Genomic DNA, 25436 nt, shown 5'->3' with positions numbered 1-25436 from the left:
ATAGATAACATTTTTGGTGCTTTCCACTTTAGGGACATCTAATCCTAAAGTAGAACATGCAGGGCCAGAATCAGTATCTAAAAAAAATCATGTTTTAAATGTAGAGTCACATACCACTTCACAGAGACTGGACTCTAATCTCTAATGACCTTGGAAATGGCTGGGCTGACAGTGACTAAGACATCTCTTGTGCACGCTAATCAGAACCTCACAATTTAACTCAAGCAATGTTAAGCATGGAAAGAATCTACACAATTACCATCCAAAACTCACCGTACCTTGGTCCATTATAAATGATACTACAAAACAACAACAGCATTTAAAACAGCAAAACAGGGATAAAAAACAATTGTGACTGTGAGGCATAACAAAACTAAAGTTTTAGAAAGGGCAGTTAGTGATCATGCTTCTAATTTTAAGAAGAGGTCAAAGCACAAATCTCCCTCTAAAAAACTTTAGCCTCTCTGGCCAGGCAGTGTTACTCCAACTCTACCTTAACCACTTGGCCAGTAGAGCTTACCAAATTTGAGGTGATGGAGGGCATTTTAGCTTGTGGCACTCGAGGTAACACCAATGGCAGAGGTTCAAACTGCAGAAAAGGGCTTCCAGGATCCATTCTCATTGTTTCTACAGTTATGACTTTTTTTTCATCATCTATACAAAACAAGAAGAGTGGAGAATCCACATCACTACAAACTATCAGCAATGCCATTTCTATGGGCAATACTTTGAATCCAAAGATTTTTGGCTCTTTTTGGACAGATTTCACTCAAGTGTTTTTAACTCTGTTTAATATTGTTAAATTCATGTCTCATCAAGTTGAAAAATCAAGGTACTGTTGTCGTTAAAGGGTCATCACCAAAATGTGTCTCTCTTTTATTCCATTCCATACAGTAGTAAAAAATCCTACTCTGCAAATATGGATCCCATGATTTTTCTCACAGGCTGGCAGGTGATAAGTTGTTTAAACAGTAATATCAACTACCGATTTTAACATCCCTTGAAAATATAATGTGGTGGGGAGTACTATCTCAAATATTTTTTTATTTTTCAATTTACCCCATTCACCACTCTTTAAAAAAACAAAAACAAAACACTACCAATACATTACTGCAATATCTCTGCTCTGATGATGCAGAACAGCAGCTAACCAAAAGATAAAATAAGCGTACTTCAAACCTGTGTGGTTATCAAAGACACTAGTGAACTGATTATTTTGGGGTAGTAGGAAGACAAACAGTGTTTCCCAAATGGAAGAGCGACAAGTGTTATTTATAGGATTCTAAAATAATATTGGAAACCAAGGAAGGTATACAAATTATACTAAGTAATAAAAAGTACTGACTACCTCTCTTTAAAGTATGATTTAATGTACAAATATTGCCTCCAGAAATACAGTATATCCTATGAGGCTAAGGCTTACTAATTTTAAGCACTCCAAAGAGTATCCTTTTTAAAGACAGCATCAAAGTATTACATCCATTTCAAATTTTATTTCAACACTGATCCTTACCGGAGACTGATCCTTCCCAGTGCCGGCAGATTAACTCCTCTATAGAGCCCAGGACTTCACTCCACACATCATCAAACACATATGTGAGCACAGCATCCTTCATGCAGTAACATGGAGATATAGGAGGGAAACCTAATTTCTGTCTGTCAGATGAGAGTCCCATTTTCCTTTCATGCAACTCTTCCTCCCTGTAAAGAGAGGATGAGCAAGATTTCTATCTTGACTTAAACAAACTGCTTTCTCTATCCTTTGCATTCTTGTAGTAATCATTTTATGTTTTCAATGGCTGGTTATGTGTCTGTTACATATGTGCACCTCTCTTAGACTTTGGTTCTATTTCCTTTTAAGTTAAAATGGGTAGGTTCAGGACAGCTGTCTACATGATTACAAGAAATGACTTCAACGGAAATGGCGTATTTCTCACAGATTATTGTCTGTTGAGGGGTGGCAGTGTACTCAACAAATAAGAGCAGATAACCCACTGAATCTAGAATTGGAGGGAGCACGCTTCTGTGGATAGAGCGCTGACATGAGAATATATTTCAGCGTCTGCCACTGATCTGTGTGATATTCAGTAAAGCACTTTACTTCTCTGTGCCTTGATTTTCTGATCTGTAAAATGAGTATAATGATATTTATCCTCCTTGGTAAAGCGCTTTGAGATTCATGAATAAAAAGTGCTTTATAAAAAATATATATTAATATTTACAATTTGAGTACTTAACTTCCAATGGGACTATTATCTTCATGCATCTCCCCACTAGGCAGCAGTCTTGAATGCACAACACTACAAAGTCCCTAATTTTGGAGAGAAAGTCAACTAACTGCAGTTGTTTAGTAGCATTTCCTGCCTGTTGACTTAACAGCTACCAAATACTTAGACTACAGAACCAACTTAATTTCAGAGAATTAAAAAGAAATAAAGCTCTTGAATTTAAAATATATAAAAAGAAAGCTCAGGGGCAGCAAGAGACCCCAGCTGCAGGAGCTTCCACAAGACAGAAGGTGTACTAAGTTCTGAAGGCCAGGAGATGTCTGCTGCATTCAAGAACATGATGGGTCAGCCAAAAGATTTCACATGCTGACACAGAATAAAAAATATTTCAGCATCTATTTATTACAGCATCAATACTTCTATTTAACATTTAACATAAAAAGCTACACATTTTGAAGATAAGGAAGGGCCAGTGTTACAGGAGTTTTCTATACTGACTACTTAATACCTTACAGAATGTTTGTTCACTGCAATACCCATCTCCTACTGGCCTGGTCAGCACATGCCATACAATGGTTTTCCATCTGTAGCTGTACCCCTACAGGTACATGAGAAAAATCATGTAATGGTGGATAGTGTTCAGGGGCTCCCCCTTTGAGTTACAATTTTTGGTTGTGCCCCTCAACCCAGACAGGATGCGGTGGCCCACTGAGGTGAGTCAACAGGTAGAGATGGTGCTCCCTCCCAGAGTCCTGTGGCACAGGGCTGGCCCGAGCCACCTGGCGTCGCTTGAAAATTCCTCTGCGCCTTCCAAGAGGGCGCGCACCATAGTTTGAAAACCTCTAGAAGCTGTTGCTAAATGGAAGGCAGAAATCTGGGGGTGAGGGGCTGACCCTGTGTGCCCCCCCACACACACACATCACCTCTACCTATCTCAGATGGGGGTACACAGTAGACTACATTATTTGGAAAGGGGTATCCAGGCTAAAAAGTTTGAAAATCACTGCCATACACCAATCAGAAACTCATGATCTGCACACATAAGTGACTTCGTTTTTTCAAACTAGTTAACTTGTGACCAACTAACAAACCAACAGGTCATACAGATTTCTTACTTACTTTTGTTTCCATTGGGCAAGTTGCACAAAATAAGTGGTGTTTCCAACTGACACTCTTAATTTCCTTCTTTTGATGGAAACAAATGTAAATTATTTTCTCATAAATAGTGAATCCAGAACAACTTAATTGCTCTTAAGGAGGTGGAAAGATCTAATACTACATAAACACTAGCAATCTGGACACTGAAATGCAGAAACAGCACCAAGCACATTGTTGATACTTAACAACTAGTAACAAACTTGACATTCAGAATCATGTAACAGACCCTCGGCTATTATGTAATAAACCACCCAGGCCAGAAACAGAAGCAACTAGTATGAACAGTTATAAAAAGGAATTAAGACAAATACTTTGAGGGGAAAAATACAGCATAGCAAAATTACTAATTCAAGGAGATAGATAGACCTCCATAGGTTTGCAAGCGCCTCTCAAGCCTTAAACATTTTAAATTTCTCTAGCTGGATGACATGAGAGAAGATTCAGTGAAAGTATTGTTTTGTCATATAAATTGTCATCCCAATGTCAAGAACGAACGTAATATATTATCATTTAGCAACAGAAATTCCAGGCCACCAGTATTAGAGGTATTGTTATAGATGAATATTCGATACCTACACATCTCTGCAGTCAAATGCTAAATATTCCTCCATTATTCCTTCAGAGACAATTACTCCATCTTCACCTTCTTCACTCTCCACAGAGCAAACAGTAGGAGGTTTTGAAAAGTCAACATCTTTATGAACGGGAGTAACACAGAGAGGTATCTTCTTGCCCAAAATACTAAACCTTAACAAACAAAATATTTTTCAAAAATAAAAGAAATTTGTTATTCTATTTATAACAGTAGAATTTAGCTTTTCCTGTATGGTCGACTGAGACACATAAGATGGTTTGGTTGGAAGACCAAATGGGTACATTAATGGGTTAGGTATTGGAGAGGACAGTAAGCCTGCATATTGTGGATTTTAATGCTGTATATTTTTAATGCTTATCAAGAGTCTACAGTCTCAGAGAATAAGTTTATAAAACAATTGTAAAGAAAAAAGTGCTTTATATCTTTAAAGAACTGTACAAACATTAATAGTTAATGAATGTCACTGGCAATTACTATATACAGAAATCCTCAAAAAGCTAACTATCAACTTATTAGGTCAATTTGTGGTCTACTGCACCTCAACAATTGACTCATCTGGAAGGTCTAACCATCCTGAATCTAGTAACTCTTTTCTTTTGGCTACTAATCCATGCTTTGTCCAGAAACCTACCAAACAAAAAATGCTGAAGCTTGATTTTATATACAACTCATAAATTAAGAAAATAAATTGATTATTGCAATCCTTGAGCAGAAAAATCACCTTCATACACTGGTACAATCTGAGAAATCTACTGATACTTACTCACTATAATCTCTTTCTTGTACTGGGCTGACATCCACTGAACCTAAGCTGCTAGAAGGTGAACTTGAATACCACCCAAAACCTTCATCTGTGGGGATTACTACCTGCTTCCCCAAAATCCTATAATATTAAAAAGAAAATTTGAAAAATCAGACAATGTGATAGGTAAAATGGCTGAATGATTTATTATACAAGAAAGTAAACAAAGTTTATTGAGAAGCCATATGAACACCATAAAAATAGTGAGGTTGTTTGTATCTCACACAGATAGCTTTGAAAATATACTTGTCAAATGAGAAATTTTCTGCTTTGCAGATTATATTTTAATGTGGTTTGAGGTATTTTCTCTACACATATTGCATGGCAATCATGAATATGTGTTAAGAGAATTATTTTGCTTTCTCCTCTTCTAACATTAATGCCTTAAAGCATTAGCAAATCTGTCAAATGTAAGAATAAGATTTAAGTCTCCAAACAGCCACCATAACTGGCAAGCTATTCATTTGTAGAGGAGGGATGAATTATTGGTGTTTTTTAATTATCAAAAAATAAACATCTATCACTTCTAAGAAAAAGTTGCTATTTTAGGGCCCAATGCAGTGGAAAATATCAACAGTCTTCCAAGTACCTGAAGGAACTAAATATGAGCCTTGCAGTGGTGGGGGAGGAGTGGGAGCAGACAGACAATTTTATCTCCTCATATTGTATAATCACTCACACACACATCAATTCTAACAATGTTTAAAAATACAGCCATTTCCACCACTAGCAATTTGGTTCTGTAATAATTCTGTGACATTACCAGCATTAATCCATCAATAACATACCTGAGATGAGGAAAGCTAGATGTCCATTGTTGGCACTCTTCTTGCAGACCCTCAACATGCACACTTTCTTTCTGTTCATATAAAAGCTCATCAATGTGTCTGAACATCTGCTGAACTTGTCGTGTGGCAGCTTTATCAAATTCCTAGGAAGAAAAATTATCAAAAAAAAAAAATGTTAAAGGGGAGGATTTGGGGTGAGAATTTTTTTAAGCTACCTTAATTGAAAAAAACCATTCATTTACTTAAACTTTAGCAGGATTAATTTAAACAGTAAGGACCTCTCTCAGAGAGGCATGTTAACCTTAAGACATCTTTCCACTGGAGAGAACACAGATTGATGTAAGTGCTGATCCCATGTACACACAAAATTTAGATCAGCACTGTCTCTATTGGATGGTTTAACAGAAGGTTTTAGAATATTTGTTTTAAAACAATAATGAGAAAGAAAATTGTCAGTTGAGATATGGCAATTCAGGTAAATTACCTGGAAACATGAAAAAATAAGACTCAACCAAATTTCAGTGAAATGGAAAATTAATCATGCCAGAGATGGTGATAGAGAATGTAAAAACCAGGTTAAGTGGTATTAGATGTTGCCACAAATGTATGACACTGAACAGTAATCAAGAGTTGATAGGTACCAAATCCTCTATGTAGCCAGTAAACAACTGAGGATGCTTCTCAAGTCATTTAAAATTCAACAATTTTTCTGTCTCCACTGCGGAGAGAGCAATAGCACCTGTTAATCAGAGCCTGTGTCGGCATATGAAAGAGAAATACATTTTTTAAAAGAGAAAAAATTTCAGTGGCTTTAATATGCTTTGAGATGCACAGAGGTTTTCCAAAATACAGTTTGATAAATCCAGCCATATGAAAACCACACACTGGCATATGAGGTTCAACAATTATGGCATATATGCCGTATACATTACCTTTACTCATCAAATTACCTGTGATCCGAAAGTTTTAAGCTAAAAATGCAGACTATATGATATTCAGGTATTAGCACAACATGTCCTGATTAGACAATAAAGAAAAGAGGGTTGGGAAGGGTTGAGAGAGAAAGACTCTCTGTTTCTTTTCCCATAGCAAATACCATTGCATTATTTACAGTTCTCACTTTAACCTGGATTTTGCAAAGAAATTTATTCAAAATGCTATTTGAAATGTGTCAGCACAACCTTTCAACTATCTCTGATAATTTTATGCCGGAGGACTGTGTTCTACTCACATCGTAACCCCAGGAGAAGACTGAGCTGTCTTCAGTGGAGGTGCCTGTGTAACTCTGACTAGCAGACCATGAGCTCCCATTGTCAGCTGCAGTAATATCTGGGTAATTTGATTCCTTCAAGGTTTCAGACTCCCTAAAATGCACATTTTTGGGGGTAGGAGAGAAAAAAATTCTCATGAGATACATTCACAAATATGTGGATGAGTAAACTATTTTTCATGTATAGAAAGGCATATTTATAACAGTTTAAATTCCAGTAGAGGGCTGCAGGATTAGGCTCTTGACATGTTCATTTTCCCAGAGTTATTTTACTACCTTCTCCCTTTAACTACATAGAGAATTACCAGTTCATCTTCTCCACAACTCAGAAAATCACTCTCCCTCTCTCCTGCTTCTAGCATAAAAATGAGATGACCCACAATATTCACAAGCTGTGACAGATCAAAAGGATTTAACTATTCTGAAAATTATTCCCAAAAACTACATGTGTTCCCATACATGTATACTAGGGCTTGAAAAAATATATCATACTGTCTTGCCAAAATGAAAGAGAGGGCAATCAGCAAGGCATAGAATCACTACTCTAGTGAGAAGCCAGGGTCAAGCTGCTGGGAAGGGGACAGTGCTGGGATTTAATTGTCTCCATCCTCATTATGACCCCAATCCAAGAAGCTGTTCTATGTTGGGGACCTCTTTGCCCAGGCAGAGTCCCATTAATTTCACTGGCAACCTGTGCAAGTGCAGATTCCTGAGGTCAAGCATTAGTAGCGTAGTTATACTGTGGATTCACGCCACTGTGAATCAACATATATACCACCTAATATTATAGACTGTGTCACTGTGATATCTTTATAATGCGGACAGAACACAAAAGTTGTCTGTTTCTCTGTGGTCTCCTGACAAAAATATTTTATTACTCCAGATACCTCAAGAATTCTTCATAGCTTTCAGTGGCCGGAGTAGCTGTGTAAATGTCATCTAGTGGCTCTGGCAGGGGATGATGCTCTAAAGCATGCTTTACAAGTCCATGGCTAAAAGAAACATAAAATAAATAAGCTCAATTTGACATTAGTTCTGAGAATAAACCCCACAACTCAAAACTTCTGCAGAGTTCCAGGGCATTAGAGGTTTTTGCTGATTTTCAAGGAAACAGTAACATGCACACCTGAACTGTCTTTATATCCCTAGAGGATTAGTGCCACTATATTAAATATCTACCAGTATTCCGTTACAAATCACTATTCTCATCAAAGTCTTAGACTTTAAACATACAAATTAACTCCAGAATGAAGCTTGAGATAAAAGATCTTAGTTTAGGATCCACTGTCTCCTTTAAACTAAGCTTATTAGGCCATAATTCATCAAAATAATGTTTTTAGAATAACATAAATATATGACAACACTTATCATAAACAATATAAGTATTTTATTTACATTAATAGTTGTATTTATTTTGTTTATTATTTAGATTTTAACAAACCTTTTCAAAAAACACAGAGATCAGACAGGTTCCTTCACACTTTATTTTGGCTATCATTTTCTATACTTCAAAGAAACTTAGATGGGGCCGCAACACAATCTCAAGGGCAAATGTGGTCCTGAGTTATGTTGTAGATTTCTGTTTACTAAACTACTGTCACTCCTAAAGAATCAGAGAATGATAGCTCTAGCTCAGGGGTGGCTAACCTGTGGCTCCGGAGCCACATGCAGCCCTTCAGAAGTTAATATGTGGCTCCTTGTATAGGCACCGACTCCAGAGCTGGAGCTACAGGTGCCAACTTTCCAATGGTGGGGGGAGGGCTGTGCCACAGGCCCTGCCCCCACTCCACCCCTTCCTGCCCCCTCCCCTGACCTGCTGTGCCCTTGTTCCTCCCCACCCCCAGCGCCTCCTGCACCCCAAGAACAGCTGATGCGGAGATGTGGGGAGGCCCCGGGAACTGCTGACCTATTACTGTGGCTCTTTGGCAATGTACATTGGTAAATTCTGGCTCCATCTCAGGCTCAGGTTGGCCACTCCTGGTCTAGCTATTCTTAGAGCAGCTCCTGTGAAATACCCAATGTAGCCAACTCTGGCAACTTGATTACAATTCTCGCACTATTTCATGTTTTACTTGAAACCCAAACTTATATTATGAGGGGGAGGGGATCTTGGGGCCTGTGCTGCAGTCAGGCCGGGGGTGAGGGGCTGGGCCCTGCGGGGGGAGCTGCTGTCAGGCTCGGCCCCTATGTGCGGGTTGTTGCTGTCACGCCGGGGGGGGGCAGGCCCTGTGTGGGGGAGCTGCTGTCAGGCTCGGGCCCTATGTGCGGGTTGTTGCTGTCACGCCAGGGGAGGGGGGGCAGGCCCTGTGTGGGGGTGCGGCTGTCAGGCTGGGAGGGTACAGCTGTCAGGGTGGGGAGCAGTGAGGGCTCGGCCGTTGGGCCTGTTACCGCCAAACCTCCCGCGTGCGGGCCAGAGCTGGCCCTAGCCGGGCTGCAGCGACGGGGACACTCACATCTCCAGGGCGTCGGGGGGCACCGGCTTCCGCGTGTATCGCGAGATCATCCTCATCCTTCATCGCGGCTTCTCCGGCCGCCGGGCTCTGCCTCCGGCCGCCATGGCGACGCCCCGCCCCCGAGCGGAAGTGGGGCTGCCGCGGGCGCGCGGTGATGACTGGCGCAGCAGGGAGCGCGCAGCCTGGTGAGGGGTGAGCGCCGTGAGCTGAGTCCTTGGTGGCCGTGGCCCTCCGCGATCGAGCTTCCCACGTTCTCCGGCCTCGCGTGGCGGGTGGCCTACGCCGCCCGCACTCCCCTGGGGGCGCCAGGCCGGGCGGTCTAACGCTCGCACTCGCGCGCCGGGGCCTCGCCAGGTGCTCTGCGCCCGCAGCTCCCCGGGAAGCCGCTGCGGTTGTTGGGTCAGGGTGTCCCGGGCTGGGCGCAGTAGCCGCGGGGGTGTCGGAAGCCGCTGGTGCAGTTTGCGGAGAAGAGGCCGCGAGGCATTAGCTCTGCGCGGAGAAGGGCAGCGGGACCCGCTCCCTTCTGTGGCTGTGATGGTGGCCGCGTGGGGGTGGAGGTTGGTGACAGGCCAGTGTCTCTTCGGGGATGACCGTGATGTGTGGCTGTGGCACCCGTTGCCATGGCTCTGGATACAGATTGCCTGAAACAGGGCTGAGTTCTCCTGTTTATACTTCTTTGGGGACAACTTTTAAGGCTTCTCTGTGCTGTAGAATTGGTTTGCTCCATAGAGTGAATAAAGGGTTTTCTTATCGGATGTGACTGGCTGGGGCAATGTAGAAGAGTGTCAGGGATGTTTTGAATTGATAACATGGCTGAATATATTATTTTGGAGGATGGGTTACTTAATATTTACTGGTTTTGAATGATTGAATCGATTTGGTTTGTTTTTTGAAGGACACTTTATAAAAGTTCAGAATGGAAGGGGAGCTGAGATTGGCAACTGTAGAGGATGCAGTGCAGTACCAACTCTTTCTGATACCTCTTGAACCAGGTGACCCAGACCAACACAGAGAAGTTCTTCAGCAGTACATTGAGAGGATATTGGTCCAGTTTGCACCAGTCTTAGTTTCTTATATCTGGCAAAATCAACCTTTTAATCTCAAATACAAACCTACTAAAGGTAAAACTACTGCATTTGTTTTCATCTGGTATAGGGTTGGATTTCCACCTGCTTAGTGACTGGCTACTACTATGAAAATAAAATATGCTGGTGGTATTACTGAGTGATGTCTGTATATCTTTGGGCCCAAGAGGAGGAGAAACTGAAGCTGTTATGAGTTTGTTCACTGAAAACTCAGTTGTTTTTTTTATAGTATTGTTAGTTTAACCGCTTTCCTCAAGTGAAAAGTTGCGAATCATTCTCCATATTTTGTTGTGTTGGTACTGCAGTTCTCACTAAGGTTGCCTGCTGTTTATCTTGCTTTCTTTCTGTTTGATATTGCTGTTAACAGAACTACTAGCACAAAACATTCACCATTTCAACTACTGAGTCATGTTCTGTCCCATTTCTCCCCATCCCCAATTATACTATATAGTGCAGCATTTCTCAAACTCGGGTCCCCGAGGGTACTCCAGGGGGTCTATGGGCCCTGCTGATCAACTCCTCCCCCTCCCTCTATCTCCCGGAGCCTACTGAAGCCAACCCGGGAGATTTTAGGTGCTAGAAGTCCGGCGGGGCTAAAGCAGGCTCCCTACCTGCCCTGGCTCCGTGCTACTCCAGGAAGTGGCCAGCGGGGATCTCTGCGTGCTGCCCCCGCCCCAAGCACCGGCTCCGCAGCTCCCATTAGCTGGGAACTGTAGCCAATTGGAGCTGTGGGGGCGGTGCTTGTGGGTAGGGTCAGCGCTTGGAGACACCTCCCCCCCCCCCCCCCCCCCCAGCCGTCCCGCCTAAGAACCGCTGCCAGAGAGATGTGCTGGCTGCTTTCAGGAGATGCCGGAGGTAAGCGCCACCTGACCAGAGCCCACAACCCTCACCCCCTCCCACACCCGAGCCCAAAGCCCACACCCAACCTCCCTTCCAGAGCCCGCACCCCCTCCTGTACCCAAACTCCCACCCAGAGCCTGCATCCCACATCTCCTCCTGCCCCAGCCTGGTGAAAGTGAGTGAGGGTGGGGGAGAGCGAGCAACGGAGGGAGCAGGAGGGAGACCTGGGGGGAAGAGGTAGAGTGGGGGCGGGGCCTGGGGCTGAGCAGGGCAGGGGGCGCTTGGGGATCCCTGAAAAATTATAAATCAAAATGGGGGTCCTCAGGTTGCTAAAGTTTGAGAATCGCTGACATAGTGAATAGATTGAAACAACGAGTAGTCCGGTGGCACCTTAAAGATTAAAAGATTTATTTGGGCATTCGTCTTTAAGGTGCCACCGGACTCCTCATTGTTTTTGTGCATACAGACTAACACGGCTACTCCTCTGATACATAATGAATAGATTGACCATATTTTACAGACCATTAATAGAGATGATACTGCTTAACTTCTGTCTTGAATTCTTTTTTTAATCCCTCCTCCCAGGAGATATCCCTGCACATATTGGTGGTGTGACTAAATTTGGGGATAATATTGAAGATGAATGGTTTATTGTGTACCTCATACAGCAAATAACAAAGAAGTTTCCAGAATTAGCAGCAAGGTACCTCTAACACATTTTCAGCGTTTTGTGAAACTGTAAATTAAAGACTTTTAAGCTCCTTCAGTGACAGCTATTGCTGTACTCTAAACCTCACCAGGATAATATTAGATTGCTTTTTCAAAAACATTTTTCTTTTGTCAAGATGGGGAAAACAAAAGACAAATAACTTTTCCTTCTAAAACAGCTTGAAAGTGTTAACTGGAGTCTTACCATTTACTTCAGTACGTGTAGGCTGGATCCCAGGTCTACACTTAAAACGCTGCGTCGGCGCAGCTGCATTGCTTAAGTGAAGATGCTCCTATGCTGATGGGAGAGCTTTTCCTGTTAGCATAGTTAATCCACCTTCTCAAGAGGCGATGGCTATGTCAATGGGAGAAACACTCTCATCAACATAACACTGTCTACATGGGGAGTTAGGTCAATATAACTACGTCACTCGGGTGTGGATTTTTTACACCCTGGAGCAACATTCTTATACCAATATAGGTCTGTAATGTAGACCTGGCCCCAGTGTTCATGTCAGACATCTGAGTTTGTGAAGTATTTATTGAAAATAGAAATCATTGTAGTGGCTTTGTACTAATGGTTTCTTGTCATATAGGAGAAAGTAAGGGAAAAGAGATTAGCAGTTGAGTTGTCCACTGTTAGTATGTTCAGAAAAGTACACAAGTAATTTTTCTGTTTTGCTGGTCTTTCTATACACTGTTCATTGAGGGCCCAATTCAGCAAAGTGCGTAATCATGTGCTTAATTTTAAGCACATGCATAGTCCCTTTGAACGTAGTTAAGCATGTGCTCAAGTGCTTTGGTGTACCAGGGCCTGAGGGAGAATACGAATCTCTGTAGTTTGAATTTTAGGATTACTATATAACAATATCTTCTTAATTTTAAATTGTACTCTTTAGGATAGATGAAATAAAAGTGCCTTTTAGGGTGACTAGAATACAATATGGTTAGTGCTTGACATTGCAGCATCTGTGTATAGAAATAATATTCCCCCAGTCTTGTTCTTAATTGTGTTTCTATATAAACTGTACTTGAGCATATTGCATGTTTCCAATCTTTTCCTAATACACCTTTACCCCGATATAACATGACCTTATATAACACGGTAAAGCAGTGCTCTGGGGGTGTGGGGCTGCGCACTCCAGTGGATCAAAGCAAGATAGGTGAAACTGCGTTATATCAAAAACTCGGTAAGATTTTTTGGCTCCCAAGGACAGCTTATATCGAGATAGAGGTGTACATGGCCCAAAGAAATGAGTCCTATTCTTGTTCATAATACAAATGTGACTAAAAATTTTGCAGACCTCGTAATTTACTATCCATGAAAGAACTCGTTCAAGTGGAGGAAACGTTAGGTGACCTCCATATAGGAACATGCAAAAAAAAAAATCCTGGAAACCCTATTTAAGGCTGCTACCAAGTAAAAGGGGGAATGCCTTTCCTAAAAGGAGCAGGCAGCTGAAACCTCTAACCATGTAATGGTACATTTCTGTCTTGTTTTAAAGGATTAAGAGGGAAAAAAAATCTTTAACAATGAATGTGGGGTGTTTTTTGTAAAGTGATGAAGCCCCCTTTCACTGAAACAATAACTGATAATTATTTGTCATTGTGCTATACAGGGCCATGTTTAATAAGACACTGATTTCTATTTGGTTAGGGTTGATGACAATGATGGTGAGTTCCTGCTGATAGAAGCAGCTGACTTCCTCCCAAAGTGGTTAACACCTGAAAATAGTGCCAATCGGGTAGGTGAAATTGTTATGCAAGTGGGAAGGTGACTCAATGTTGTATTGAGTTCACTGCAGTATTCTTTTACCCCTGCAGACTTAAAATCAAATCCCAGCTTAAGCTACAAATGAAATTAGTTGACCTGTCTTATTCTCCTACCTCCATCGCAAATCTACACTTGGCACATTGTTTGTAAAGGCATCTCTGGACTGAACCAGAGTCTTGTGATCAGCTGCTTGCTCTCTTTGACAACAGTGTGTTTTAATAACTATGACTACCACGAAAATTTACTACAGGCTTAGCAGTTGAACACATTATGTGTTCTATCATCCCATTCATTTGAAGCTATACATGTCATCTAAATTTGTTAGTAAGAAATATTCTCTAGTAGTTAAGCAAGTGTGATTGATTACCCAGCATACTTTTTCCTCACAAAATGGTTCTATCACACAGACCATGCTTAACATTTTTGTTTTACTTTTAAAGTTACTGGAACTTCTGGTACATAATATCAATATTACATAAAACAGTGTAAATGCTGATGTAGCCTGTGTGTGGCACTACTGATATTACATAATCAGTAAATATAAGTGAGTGTCTTGGCAGCACTTAGTTTAAATGACAGGATGGAATGATACTTATTGGCAGGGCTGTTTTTTCTCCCGAATGCTCTTTATTTGGAAAAAACAAAACAAAAACACCCCACAAACAAACAAAAACCACGCAACCTTCTTTGGATATATAGAGCTATTTTAGCTCCTTTACAAGGAGATCAAAAGTGCTTTACAAATGTTCAGCAAGGAGAGAGAAGTGTTCTCTGTTCTACAGATGGGGAAACTGAGGGCTGGTCTACACTGCGGGGGGGGAGGGGAGGATCGATCCAAGATACGCAACTTCAGCTACGCAAATAGCGTAGCTGAAGTCGAAGTATCTTGGATCGAATTACCTGGGGTCCAGACGGCGCAGGATCGATGGCCGCGGCTCGCCCGTTGACTACGCTACTGCCGCTCGCTCTGGTGGAGTTCTGGAGTCGACGGTGACCGCGTTCGGGGATCGATATATCGTGTCTTAACGAGACGCAATATATCGATCCCGGATAAGTCGATTGCTACCCGCCGATACGGCGGGTAGTGAAGACATACCCTGAGACACAGACCTATTACACAGCCAGGCAGTGTCAGTACTGAGATTTGATCCTAAGCCTCCTTACCTCCTTTCTCTAAGGGTACGTCTATACTTACCTCTGGGTCCGGCGGTAAGCAATCCATCTTCTGGGATCGATCCCGGAAGTGCTCGCCGTCGACGCCGGTACTCCTGCTCGGCGAGAGGAGTATGCGGAGTCGACGGGGGAGCCTGCCTGCCACTTGTGGACCTGCAGTAAGTTCGAACTAAGATAGTTCGACTTCAGCTACGTGAATAACGTAGCTGAAGTTGCGTATCTTAGTTCGAAGTGGGGGGTTAGTGTGGACCAGCCCTTAGTGAGGAGACCTCTGATAGAAGACCAAGCATGCTATTTGTGCTGTTAAAGAAACTGAAATAAATTAAAAATTAATTTGACTGGACCTGTTGCTGTCAGAATTTTTCTGAATCAATGATTGAGTCATGAGTCTTCACTACACCCAATGAGGCTCTCTGAATAATTACCTCCTTTCCTCAACTTCTGCTTCTTGCATCAGTTCTCTTCTCATACTCCTAATTTCTAATGTGTTCTCTGTAGTTTGGAGAAATCCAAAAAAGTCCATCTAATAGATAAATTCATTAATCTATGTGTGAATATAGATGTTCCTTCTGATGTGCCATTTCGATCCTCTCTAACCATCCCTTCACATGGAGAATGTTTTTGTAACTATGTATAAATTCACCAGTCATTCAGTAATTAAGACCGCTATGGAACACTAGCAAAATTTTGCCTAATGAACATGTTACATTTTGTCAGGTTTTTTTCCACCGAGGAGAATTGTGCATCATCCCACAGCCAAAGACTCCTGGAGAGGAGCCTTGGCTACCTGACACCAATCCAACAATCCTGCAGACATTAATGCTATTGTCCGCACACCCAGAGGACTTCCTGGCCACAAAATCTATTAGAACAGCAGTATATAAACGCATCAGTGGGTATGTGGATTATTTTTTCTGATATTCCTTACCAGAATGTTCTGATACTGAGCTGTCTAGGGAACTTACCTCCCATATCTTATGTATCCATGGTATCTAAACCATTTTCCTGTTAACTATGATGAGGTTACTCCTATCCTGACAGATCTGTGCTAATTTCTGTGGCATTCTTATGAGGGGGACCCTAACAACGCTAGGCCCATACACTATATTCTGATCTCAGCACCTCAGTGGTTCAGGACTAAATTCTAGTCTTTTACAAAAGGACAACACTATTTCTTCATTCGACTTCCAGGAAGGCTGACAGCAATTTCGGCCTTTCCATAGAAGTGTGTGTCTGGGCTCTCAGCTGAGAGACGGAAGTAGAATGTCCTTCAGACCATCAACTTGCATTCAGGAATGGTCAGTAAGGATCACTGGATTGGTGGTAGAAATTCCTTCACAGAAGACGAAACTAGAGCTGAGCAAAATGACTGTAATTTGACTCCTCTGCTTATTACAAAGAAGCTATACAGCTAGCCTGCTGGGCTAGTTCAAAATGATGCATTTCCCCAAAATGGGGGGTGGGGAATGGGATTTCACTGATCTTGTCAAAAAAGGTTGGCTATGCAAGTCTCTTGTAGAAACATTGCAGAAACATTATTGACTAGTATTCTAATTTGATTTCAGAGTATTTTAATAATCTGGCATAATGTACATTCTGATATTAAATGAAAGAGGAAACAGGCCTATATTAAATGGCTGGTCATGTCTGTAGTATTTTTTGTATTTTGCCTGCCACAGGTATCCTGAGAAAGTCCAGGCCTCCCTTCACCAAGCCCACTGTTACCTTCCAGTGGGCATTGTGGTAGTGTTGAAGCATCGCCCTGCACTGGTAGCTGCAGCAGTCCAGGCCTTTTATCTGCGAGATCCCATTGACTTACAAGCATGTCGCCCTTTCAAAACTTTCTTGCCCAACACATGTGTTATGACTTCAGTAAGTGATCTTTCTGCCTTTAACTTATTGCCATTCTACTGACTGCTTGATTGATGGATATACTGTTCTGTTTCAGAGTAGCAGCCGTGTTAGACTGTATCCGCAAAAAGAACAGGAGTACTTGTGGCACCTTAGAGACTAACAAATTTATTTGAGCATAAGCTTTCGTGGGCTACAGCCCACTTCTTCGGATGCCACAAGTACTCCTGTTCTTTTTGTTGTTCTGTAGTCATGTTAGGAAATGTATGGCTTTCAATTTTAAAACAGTATATTTGCTAATTAATTTTTTCTTGGGGGCAGTCATGAATTACTGTTTGCTTTAGGAATGTTGTGTCTTGCCGCTATATAGTCAAACAGTAATGGGAACTAGATGATTATAGACTATAAAAAGTTTTGTGCCATTGTTCCCCAAAGCAACCCTAAAATTAGAAAGTCTAAATTCCTTTTATCTATGCTTTCTTTCTCTTTCTGCCCCAATAACTAGGGGAAACTCCTTTTTCAAACCTTATTGGGCAGGGTGGATGGTACTTTGCCACTCTTTTTTTCTTCCTTCCATTGCTCCCAACCGCATTCTTCACCAGAGTGAGGCCTCTAAGCAGCCACCTGCTGACTTTATTTATACAATAAGGCCTCACTGAAGTCATCCAGCTCCCAGAAGGAGAATATTGGAATTATGACATAAAAATGGGGGGGAAATCACCAATCTTTAATTACCATTGTAAGTGTTACTTTTAACAACTGCAGGTGTAAAATAAAATTCAGGCAAAAGTATGGCTTTTTGTTTAAGTTGGTATCTCTTCTAGAAAATCATGCTACAATATGTATATTTATTTTTAATTTTGATATTTACAGGTCACATTCACTAAATGTTTATATGCACAATTAATGCAGCAGAAGTTTGTTCCAGACAGACGCAGTGGATATACATTGCCTTCTCCTGTACACCATCAATACAAAGCACATGAGCTAGGCATGAAACTGGTAATGTCTTTTTTACATGTCTCCTACACTTATGTTTTGTTTTTGTTTTCCCCTCTAGTTCATATTTTGGGGGGTGGTTAAATTATTAGGGGTACCTCTTTATTTTCCCCTGGCTTGCTTACAGAGAGAACTTGGAGCCAAACAGCAACTTACATCCCCAAAGGGATGTTGTATCAGACAGCTGTAGAGGACTGTTTTTACAGATTGGGCACGGGTATTTCCTCCAAGTACTTACCCTTTAAGTAAATCCATTCCTTTTTCTCAAACTTTACTTTCTCCCTCCCCCAATCTCAATCTAGTTCCCAGCTATGCTTCTCCCAAGTCATTAAAGAGAATCTTCCACTCTTCTTGCAGGAGTCTTATCTGTCCTAGAAAAATAGGAACCCATAACTGGTTACTAGTGTATCTCCTCCACTGGAAGTTGTACCAGAAGGATCCAGATAGTCTTACCACCATATTGTCTTTGTTGAAAAACTAAGTTTTATTCTAGGAAAATTGAAATGAGATCTTTGTGAAGATGAAAGATCTCCTTTGTCCTTGCAGCCCAGGAGAAATAGATGGGCCTCCTCTTGAAGCCTGTCAACACATCTTAATCATTTGTTAGGATTGCTGCTGAGTGTCATGGGCAGGGATCCTACTTTCCCATGATAAAAACCCCAAAATGCTCTGATTAAAAAAATCCCATAAAAATCCGTCTTTTTCTGCAATTGAAATGAATTGCTGAACTTTAGTTTCTCTAGCCACATTATATATAGATATCAGTTGAACACAGTGTTTTATTGATATATTTACAATTTTTAAGGTGACCGCCAAAGACCTACCCCCAGGGCTGACAGTCCAAGTCCTACCTATTCTCCTGATTATCTGAATTTTTGATTATCTGATCTGGCCCCAGTCCCAATTAGATCAGATAATTGGGGTTCTACTAATATATATAGTTTCCCACAAAATGTAAAGAAATAAAGGATTCTCTGTTTTAAAAAAAAAAAAAAAAATCCACTTTTTTCCTTGCAGCAAATGGATTTCTAGGATCCCTGATCATGGGCCACCTCCTTGCTATTCTGGAAGTTGAGAACTCTGCCTCTGCGGTACTCTGAGGCTATCATGTCCCAGGGAGCAGGCATCAAATCATTTATCTTGTGACAGAGTCAGGAGCTTACCACTACTGAGTTCTTTGTGCAGTCATTTAAAGTGCACTTCAACAAACGTGTCATATTTAAGAACCTATGTTTCCTGTATCTCTTTTATATAGGCTCATGGCTTTGAAATATTATGCTCCAAGTGCAATACAGTTTCTCCTGATTCCAAGAGGCAAGTATTAAACACCCCCTTTTGGGCCAGTTTCCTCAACAGCCTGAAGACAAATAATTATTTCAAGGTAAGGAACTGTCTCTGTCTCTCTTTGTATAACTCGGGAAAAACAAAACCAGCTTTCAAATTTCAGGCAGAATTTAGGTAGAGGCTGAGGGACATAATTCCTCTCATCATGAAAGATAAGCTCATGTCATGGGAGAGACCACTCCTAAATTCTGTATACAGTACCTTTTCTTTCCCTTCCTCTACCCCACCAAATAGTTTAGAATAAAATGTCTTCACAAATGAAAAGACATTGTAGGATTTGGGGATGAGCTCCTATCTACCATGAATGAAAGGACAGACTTGAAGGAAGCCAAAATTACAAGTGCTGTTACATGCAAGTGCTTTTATTTGTATATATTGAAAACAATAATATGAAATAGTAAATGTATTGGGAATATAGTTTTGTAACTATTTTGTTTCACAAATCAAATATACTTAAATTCCACACTTGGAATTTAACATCATGCATGCTGATCCCTCTGGTCTTCTGCAGCTGATGATTTAAAAAAACAAAAACAAACAAACAAACAAAAACTCTCTGACCTGTCATTCCTTGGCTTATAGTTTAAGTTGACAAGTCCTAACCTTTTTAGAATGTTTGCAAAAATATTATTAAATGCAAAAAAAGTACATTCCTGCAACGCCACACTTACGAATGTAAATGTGCAAACATCAGGAAATTCATCTATGGTTCTCACAGCAGCTGTAACCCTGCCTCTTTTTTGTTATATATTAATATATTCAGTGTGGTTGCTGGTGTGGGAACCATAACTTTGCATTTCCTGGTTTCTTTGTGTGTAAGATCAACTATATTGCTGCATAACATTTTTTGGCATGTTTTCTTTTCTTTTTAATTCATGCCCTACTATTAGCAAAACGTATGCCCATTTTCTGCCCTCTACTTTGTGTGTAAGTGGGAAAAGTAGTATAATTTACCTCATTGTTGCTAGAGAGACTAGATGCATGAGGTAATATCTGTGTAATCTCGAAAACTTGTCTCTTTCACCAATAGAAGTTGGTCCAATAATAGATTTACCTCACCTGCCTTGTCTCTCTAGTATTCTAGGACCAACACTGCTACAATAACACTACAAACCACCATTGTTACAGTCACTGCTTAATTGCTCCCGTTTACTTCAGGCTGCACTAAGTAGGATTTGTTCCTAAAGAGCCAGTATATGCAAACCAATAACTTGGGCCCTACCAAATTCACAGCCCATTTTGGTCAATTTCACCATCAGAGGATTTTAAAAATAATAAATTTCATGATTTCATCTATTTACATCTGAAATTTCACGGTGTTGTAACTGTAGGGGTCCTGACCCATAAAGGAGGCTTTTGGGTTTTGGGGGGGGAGGGAATCACAAGGTTATTGTAGGGGGGTTGTGATACCGCTACCCTGATTTCTGCGCTGCTGCTGGTGGCAGCGCTGCCTTCAGAGCTGAGCAGCTGGAGAGCAGCAGCTGCTGGCTAGGAGCCCAGCTCTGAAGGCAGAGCAGCTGCCAGCAGCAGTGCAGAAGTAAGGATGGTATGGTATGGTATTGCTACCCTTCTGTACTGCTGCCTACAGAGCTGGGCCCTCAGTCAGCAGCTGCCACTCTTTGGCCACCCAGTTATGAAGCAGCAGCACAGAAGTAAGGATAAAATAACCTTGTGACCCCCGCCCCCCCCCCCCCCCCGCCGCAACTCCCTTTTGGATCAGGACCCCCAGTTTGAGAAACGCTGGTCTCTCCTGTAAAATCTGTACAGTATAGGGTAAAAGCACACAAAAGACCAGATTTCATGGTCCGTAACGCATTTTTCATGGCCAATGAATTTGGTAGGGCCCTACCAATAACTAAGCAAGGAAACTACATTGTGATATTCATCCCCATTTCACTACTAGTGGTAGTTCCTCTGGACACTGCTATGAAAAGGAAGTTGAGGGAGGATTTGATACACTAGTGTTGGTGACCTGTTTTAAACAGGGAGAACTGGAAGGATCTGCTAAGTACCTGGACCAGCTGCATATGGCAGAGAATTACTTCCAGCAGTCTATCAAGCCTGAAAGGTAAGAGTTACTGTAAACTGATATTGTTAATGTCTGTATGTTCAATTAGATTTCATGGGATTTTTACAGATGTGGGGGATTTTTTCTTTTAGCTCTGTTGCTATGAGTCCAGGTGAAGAAATCTTGACCTTGCTACAGACGTTGTCCTTTGATTTGGATGAACTTGAAAAAGAAGCTGCCAGTCTTCCTCCTGAGGATGGTGAGTGAAGGTGGTGGCATGGGAAATTAGGCACTGCTCTTTATATAACAAATGGCTACAGAAGTTCAGTCTCCACATATATTCAATTTCAGCCTTTGTCCTGAGACTGCCACAAGCTTTTTTGTGATCTTGCTAGTGGAGAACTCTCTACTAGTTTGGACAACCAGTTTGTTTTGTGTAAGCCACCAAATACGAGCTGGTCTGTTGGCCCAGTGTGATAAAATGGTGTCAGACGTATTTGTCAAGTGACCTCTTCCACCAACCCCTTTATAGCTTTTCTCATTATCAAACATTTCAGAATTTCCATATAAAGTATTCATGATTTACAATAAGTAGGCATTGTGTTAACATTCATCTTGCTGATGAATATTTCCCCCATTTTAAAGTGACCGTATTCCAAATTTGATCTTGTAGGTTGACAAATATGCTCCCTTTCTGTTATTTCAGATGATGGTTGGTTGGAGATCTCTCCAGATGATCTGGATCAGATCCTGAGTGAGGCATCAGGTAGAAATGAGTCAATTCCTCCCTCAAATGAGGAAGATCAGAAGTATGATTTGGCAGAGGTCACTGAAAGCATGAAGGCTTTTATATCTAAAGTCTCAACACATGAAGGAGCAGAAACTCCATGGTATTTGTTTAAATATCTGGCATGGTGTATGTAGTGCATTGCTCTTTTATGTTGCAACCCTATTAGTAATGCTGCAATTCTGGTAAGGGTTCAGCTTTTCAAGCCAGCATAGCTAAGCTTGAGTGATTTGTTAATGTCACTAGAACCCTGAAACAGAATTACATTCTTAGTTTATATACACTTTTATAACATGTTGAGCTACTACCAGTAAAAATATCTGAAAGCTGTCTTATTTTCAAAAACTCTCACTTCAGTTTTCTGTGTGAATCCATTTTTCTTAACTTAGGTTCCTCGTGCCCATCACCATAGTGTCTGAACAACATTGGGGCTCTTTGGATTGTATACATCTGAGGATCGTTGTCTTATTGTGTATTGTGAACTTTTGTAACCACAGAGAATTACTAAAAATGTCCCTAATCAGGCTGCACATAGCCATAAATTATAATTTATGGCTATCTTGGGCGTGCCAGACCTCTTCAGATGAAGACCATACATTAGCATAATACCTTAGAATTCATAAAGGTAAACATTCCAAGTAAGCAGTGCAGAACAGCAGTGTGGTATCAGTGTGTAACACCTACTTTCTTATATCTAACAAAAATAAGGAAGTGCTGCACATTCCAAAACATAGCCCAAAGAGTGAAAAAAATCCTCACTGTGGGTGTTTCAGTATTTTCTCACTTGCTTATTTGACAGTAACACAGCTGCTAAGTTTCTTGTTACACTTAGCAAGATATTCAGCATAAACATTAACAGCCACCTCTTACTTACAAGTAAGTAGAAGGTGCAGTGGTGTTTCTGTTTCAGCATTATGGATGTTGAGAATGTGTAGCAAGTCCTTATTTTTAAGAGCTTGAGAGTTGGCTATTTTGAGTGGACTGTTGTGAATTTTTTAAATAGCTATATTAATACTAAGACTAGAAGCATAATCCTACATATGAACATCTATTAACAAATTTAGAGCCTCATCAGTTCCCACTCCCCTTATTTTTACCCACTTTAAAGTGTAAGAACTTGATTTTGATCATGTGTGCAGATGTCTGACACATTCAGAGAAGGTGATTTTTAAGACTCTCTCTCAAACAATATTCTGATCTCATATTTGGATAAATCAAGTCCATGGGTGTTTTCCCCAGACATTCTCTTGAAGGCTCTGCATAGCATAGCATGCCTCCCCTTCTCCCCAAAAGAATACTGATCATGTCTTCCTTGGGTTGATGGGCACGCAATTCATCCAACAGGGAGCCATGTGAGACTCTCACTATCCTCCCCACTCCATGTCAGCTTTCCATGTGCACGATTTTCCATGTCACTCTCAGCACCTGCTGTCCTAGGGCTAAGCCCTTGAGCATGGCAGTGTATTGCACTACCACTAGATCACCAGTCCAACACACCAAACTTTTCACTCCTAATTCTGCCATGGTTGATGCAAAAAGTTCTTGCCCAAGGATACCACACCAGATGTACAAGAGAATGGATTTATGGAGTAATTGTTTTTAAATTTCAGGTCACCTGCTGAGGCCTGTGTCACCTTTGATGTTGACTCTTTTACAAATGCTTTAGACAGAATATTAGGTGAGATCTAGTTTCTTTATTAACTTGTTACTCTGTTTCCTGGCCATCCATATACATTGCATTGACTTGATTTGTATATAGGCGCAGACTCAGAAGAGCTGGACTCGGATGATCTGGATGAGGAGGAGCAGTTTGAGTTCTTGGACAGCGATGAAGACTTGGATTCTGAAGCCCATGGTCAAGAGGAAAAGGCATTGCCAAACAAAATGATAGGAAGTCTCAGATCATACATGGATGACATGGACTGCGAACTGACGCACACCAATGTTGGTAAAAGCTTCGTCACCCCAAGGAAAGTGGTATGTATGCTTTGGGTTTTTGTAATTTATCTCCTTCCGTGAAAGAGGAGGTAGGGAGTAGAATAATAATCTAAGCATACGTGGCTGATGCACATGCTCAGAGATCAGGAACTCTTTCCAAAGAAATATCCTATGTGCAAACAATGTGTGCTGTAGCTATACCACTAGACTGATTCTGTATATAAAAAAGCTAAACTTTTGGCTTCCACAGTAGCTTCAAATCCTGGCTTCATTTCTCCATAATAATTCTCCGTATCCTTCTCTTGGGACTTCTTCTTCTGCATGATGATTCTGATAGTGTGATTGTTTGGTTCATGAACTCCTGTCCTCCATGATTGTGTGGGACATACTGGACTTTAACTTGGCTTCTAAACTATCTGCTTAATTCACTTGTGGTGGGGTTTTTTTTTTTTTTTTCTCCCCTGCCTTGATTGTGAAGAGTAATTCTGGTAGTTTCATAGATCAGTCTGTGCCTTCCCTGCTGTCTTAGTCAGGAGCTTCTCCCACTATGGTTGCTTTTCACCATGTACCACCAGTGATTGTCATAAAGAACCTACATGTAATCAAATATGTCTTTAAAATTTACTCTCTGTATGTGCTACAGGCTAGTTCTGCTAAAGAACCTCTGTCTCGAGATGCTGACTGCGCCTTAGAAGATGATTCTGATGCAGGAGATACTGATTTGACACCTGTGGATGTAGATCTGAACCTAGTGACTAACCTGCTGGAATCATATAGTGCTCAAGCTGGACTTGCAGGACCTGCCTCTAACATCCTACAGAGTATGGGGGTGCATTTACCTGAAAATTCAGACCATAGATGCATTAATAGCAGAGCAACGGATTAATCTGTTATCCTGGTTCAGAGGACAGTTTGTGCTTCTAATCCCATCCTGCAGAGTAGCAGTGGTATAGCAGACACTATGAATGGTTTCAGTACTAAACACTTCAATACGTTTTACGTGGCTTTAGATGTGTGTGCAAAATACTTACCTGATAAAAGTTTGTCTGATTTGTTAAATGCAAAAAGTTGCCTTGGGAATAAAGCACAGTTTTCTCTTGTGCTAGTATATTTTAGAAAAATTGTAAAGATTGTTCTGATTTGAATGAAAATTTCCTATGTCTATTATAAAAGCTGTGTATTGAATATAAAGATCATAATCTAGGTGATACTGGCACTCTGGGAAGACTCCAGGTCTTGCTTTCTTTGCCACTCACAATTTTTTTGTCTCTTTTAGCCATTAATAAATGTTTTATTTTAGTGGCTAAAATGTGGATGAGATGCAGATCCTCTTGAAATGCTGCTATGTCAAGAAGGATATAATAGAGAGACCACACACCAACAGTAGTACCCTCTTCTGTCTTCTACTTTTTGCTGTTGATATGCACAATAATCTGTCTGCCCAACAAGCACCCACCGACACACACAGTTTCTAAAGTACGAAAGCTTCAGTGTAAGCAGTTTTGATGAGTAGTGAAAACTATACAGATTTCTTCAAATAATGGAGAATTGTAGATTTAGCAGCCTGGGTATTTTAATGTATTTTTCTATAAGCATTTTTCTAATTTATTTAAATAAAGATATACAAAAGTACAA

General features: G+C 40.9%; 2 protein-coding genes across 10 annotated transcripts in view; one reads left to right on the top strand and one right to left on the bottom strand.

The window, feature by feature from the left end:
* Positions 1-9426, bottom strand: part of FAM149B1 (family with sequence similarity 149 member B1) — a 24311-nt gene extending 14885 nt beyond the window's left edge. For 2 of the 4 annotated variants that reach the window (XM_054035886.1, XM_054035887.1), the window contains exons 1-9: positions 9295-9426; positions 7729-7833; positions 6803-6935; positions 5572-5714; positions 4745-4864; positions 3963-4133; positions 3348-3413; positions 1514-1701; positions 521-654 (exon numbers count right to left, since the gene is read on the bottom strand). In XM_054035886.1, coding sequence (XP_053891861.1) covers positions 521-654; positions 1514-1701; positions 3348-3413; positions 3963-4133; positions 4745-4864; positions 5572-5714; positions 6803-6935; positions 7729-7833; positions 9295-9350 — 1116 coding nt within the window. In that variant the 5' untranslated portion in view covers positions 9351-9426. The remainder of the gene's footprint in view (positions 1-520; positions 655-1513; positions 1702-3347; positions 3414-3962; positions 4134-4744; positions 4865-5571; positions 5715-6802; positions 6936-7728; positions 7834-9294) is intronic. The other 2 variants (XM_054035888.1, XM_054035889.1) reach the window with 1 other exon arrangement.
* Positions 9401-25436, top strand: ECD (ecdysoneless cell cycle regulator). 6 transcript variants are annotated; one of them, XM_054035882.1, is made up of 14 exons: positions 9401-9479; positions 10190-10415; positions 11805-11922; positions 13585-13672; positions 15592-15770; positions 16554-16746; positions 17599-17727; positions 18980-19105; positions 21054-21136; positions 21229-21335; positions 21783-21966; positions 23474-23541; positions 23623-23840; positions 24445-25436. In XM_054035882.1, exons 2-14 carry the CDS (start codon positions 10211-10213, stop codon positions 24685-24687), a joined length of 1941 nt encoding a protein of 646 aa, XP_053891857.1. In that variant the 5' UTR covers positions 9401-9479; positions 10190-10210; the 3' UTR covers positions 24688-25436. The 6 variants fall into 6 exon arrangements, with proteins under 6 accessions (XP_053891857.1, XP_053891860.1, XP_053891855.1 ...); XM_054035885.1 differs by having other exon boundaries at positions 9401-9486; positions 23629-23840; XM_054035880.1 differs by having other exon boundaries at positions 9401-9486.

The sequence above is a fragment of the Malaclemys terrapin genome, chromosome 7 (genome assembly GCF_027887155.1).
Source record: "Malaclemys terrapin pileata isolate rMalTer1 chromosome 7, rMalTer1.hap1, whole genome shotgun sequence".
Lineage (NCBI taxonomy): Eukaryota > Metazoa > Chordata > Testudines > Emydidae > Malaclemys > Malaclemys terrapin.
The sequence above is the reverse complement of the archived record's forward strand: the minus strand, read 5'-3'. Positions and strand labels throughout refer to the sequence as shown.